This window comes from Myotis brandtii, unplaced genomic scaffold (genome assembly GCF_000412655.1).
Source record: "Myotis brandtii unplaced genomic scaffold, ASM41265v1 scaffold181, whole genome shotgun sequence".
Lineage (NCBI taxonomy): Eukaryota > Metazoa > Chordata > Mammalia > Chiroptera > Vespertilionidae > Myotis > Myotis brandtii.
Genome location: NW_005356712.1, coordinates 2976892 through 2979611, shown reverse-complemented (window position 1 = coordinate 2979611; position 2720 = coordinate 2976892). Strand labels below are relative to the sequence as shown.

General features: G+C 48.2%; 1 protein-coding gene across 4 annotated transcripts in view; it reads right to left on the bottom strand.

Moving 5' to 3' along the window:
• KSR2 (kinase suppressor of ras 2) overlaps positions 1-2720 on the bottom strand; it is a 265061-nt gene that overhangs the window by 17376 nt on the left and 244965 nt on the right. For all 4 annotated transcript variants that reach the window (XM_005863784.2, XM_005863785.2, XM_014537695.1 and 1 more), the window contains one exon: positions 656-752. In XM_005863784.2, coding sequence (XP_005863846.1) covers positions 656-752 — 97 coding nt within the window. The remainder of the gene's footprint in view (positions 1-655; positions 753-2720) is intronic.

The window sequence follows — 2720 nt, the reverse complement described above, 5'->3', positions numbered from 1 at the left end:
CCCAGGAGGAGACCTGCTCCTTAGTCTACTTAACCCCGCCCCTGCCCCTGCTGAACACACTGCATTCCTCAAGAGACGTAACAGGATTCTATCATCAAAAACATGGAGAAGAACCTGTTGAGGGTGCAGCTCAAGGGTGGGTGTCTAGAGTTTTGTTTGCCTTTATGAGAAGTTACATTTTTATTGCTTCTCACCCCTTAGTCCTGACACTTCCAATGGAAATAAAAGACCGGATACAACTGACTAATGAGGCATCTGCCAGAAAACACAGGATGTTCCTGCTTGTTTTAATTCCAAACAACATCCAATAATTGGATGATTCCCCAGCAGCTAGAGAGAGATGGCTAACACACCTGGGAATTCAAGGACTTGAGGAGTAAAGGATTCTAACAAGGAGAATGTTCCCCTCATGGTCCCTGTACATGTCCAATTATCATGATGACGAGGCACTAGATAGGAACCAAACACTGAGAGACCAACCCTAATGGTTGTATCTTGGGGCAAAATTCTTACACACACTTGGCATAACATTTGTCAAGTCAAGTCTGATTTCTTTTAAGCCCAGACTATTGGTCTGAAGCCACACTATGAGTCCCAAGAGGGGGCACGGTCTTTCTGAGGTTCAGGGAGGGTGGGGGCCCAGACCCTATGGTACCTTCACAATTTCTTGGGCAATCTGCCTGGTTTTATTGACATCCAAGACGATCTTGGCGTCCCGCACCACCGAATAGAGGGTCCGTCCTTTACAGAGGCTGAAAAGGACGAGAGAAATTGTTGGTAGCTGTTGAGATGAGGGTGATCTTTCCCGGCTGGTGTGGCTCAGTGGTTGAACATCAACCTATGAACCAGGAGGTCACGGTTCAATTCCCGGTCAGGGCACATGCCCGGGTTGTGAGCTTGATCCCCAGTAGAGAATTGCAGGAGGCAGCTGACTGATGATTCTCTCTCATCATGGATGTTTCTCTCTCTCTCTCTCCCTCTCCCTTCCTCTGTGAAATCAACAAAAACATATTTTTAAGAAGGGGTGACCCACACAGTTATGAGAAGTGACACGTAGTAGGGTAGACTTGTGGACATGCTCTGGTAACCTTCTAGGATAGTAAGCCTGGGGCGGGAACTCGGGCTGGTTCTGGGAGGCGGGTCTGGGAGCAAGTTCTTCCGGGCTCTCCAGGATCTTCACCAGCACCCACCCCCACCCCAGCCTCCAAGGGCACCTGCGGAGTCTAGCCGAGTTCCCTCTCTCCCAGGGTCTCAGGAGGGCAAGCTGGGCACACACCAATGATGGACGGGTCCTCAGACCCCACTCAGACAGCACTCTGCTGGCCACTCATCCCAGCTGCTCCTGCTCGCCCGGAGTCGCGGTTTGTGGGGACAGTGATAAAAGACCAGCAAAGTGGCCGCTGATGCATACTAATTACCATCAGCAAATGATGCATTAGAGTCTTCAGACAGAAGTGTGTAAACACCAATAATACTTCCCCTAAACCAGATGCCTGTCTAGATAGAGGGTTTTTCAAACTATTTTCAGCCTCATTGAGTTCATTTCCAGGACCAGTGGTTTAAGATGAATGACAAGATGGAAAGGGACATTATGCAGTGACAGTCACACCTTCTCATTTAGTTGCTGGCATGCACATCTGTCCTTCCCCTGCAAAGTGAGCCCGACCAGGCACTCACAGAACAGGCCCTCAATAAACAGTCACTGAATGAACCAGTGAGTGAGTGAGGGAGGGGATAAATGAATGAATGAATGAATGAAGTTCCAGATTCACCGGAGCATCCCTAGCCCCTAGCACCACGTCTTGCTCACAGGGTCCAATGTTGGCTGAAAGAAGCCGGAATGACATTAGGAAAGTTCATTTTCCATCTACGTCAACATAAGAGCTTGCATTTTTCTTTGGTCTATGACTTTATTGCTAAAATACCATAGGCATTCTATTCATTCCCTTAGTGTTCACGGAGCCCATGCTGTGTGCTAGACTTGGTTGAGATAGTGTGGGTGAGGTCAGAGCTCTGGTATTAGATGGTTTCAGTCTGAATCCCAGCTCTCTTCCTTACTGACTGTGTGTCTTGGTGTGGGTTACTTAACCTCTCTGGCCCTCGGTTTCCTCATCTGTTAAAGGGAACTAACGATTCCTACCTTGCATAGTGAGAATGAGAAATGGAGCTCCATACCATGCTTGGCACTTGGTGGGAAGTGTAAAGAGTGGTTAGGAGAACGGAGGCCTAGAGCTAGATGCCATGGGTTAAAATCCTGGCTTGTCAGCTACTGGCTGTGTGACCCTAGGCAGGTGAGTTAACCCTCTGAGCCTCTGGTTCACTGTTAGTAAAATGCAGTCAATAGTTCCTGCTTTCTAGGGTTTGTAAGAGAATCACATGAAATCAGGTGTGTAAAGATGTAGGCATCTGTCCATGCCTAACACATGGTAAGTACTCAGGTAATGCTGGCTACTAAGAGAGGTAGCAAATGATCAACACACACTTGTGCAAGCTTACATAAGTTTATACACACACACACACACACACACACACACACACACACACACACACACACCATATCTATTATCTCTCTATCCATCCATTCACTCACCCAAAATGCTAGCCCATGATCTCTAAGATTCACTTCCTCACCTGCTTAAGGTGAGATTCCCAGGGTAGCTGACTCACAGGGAGTCTGATTCACCTGTCTGGGTCGCTGACTCAAGGCTGCCCCCCACGGC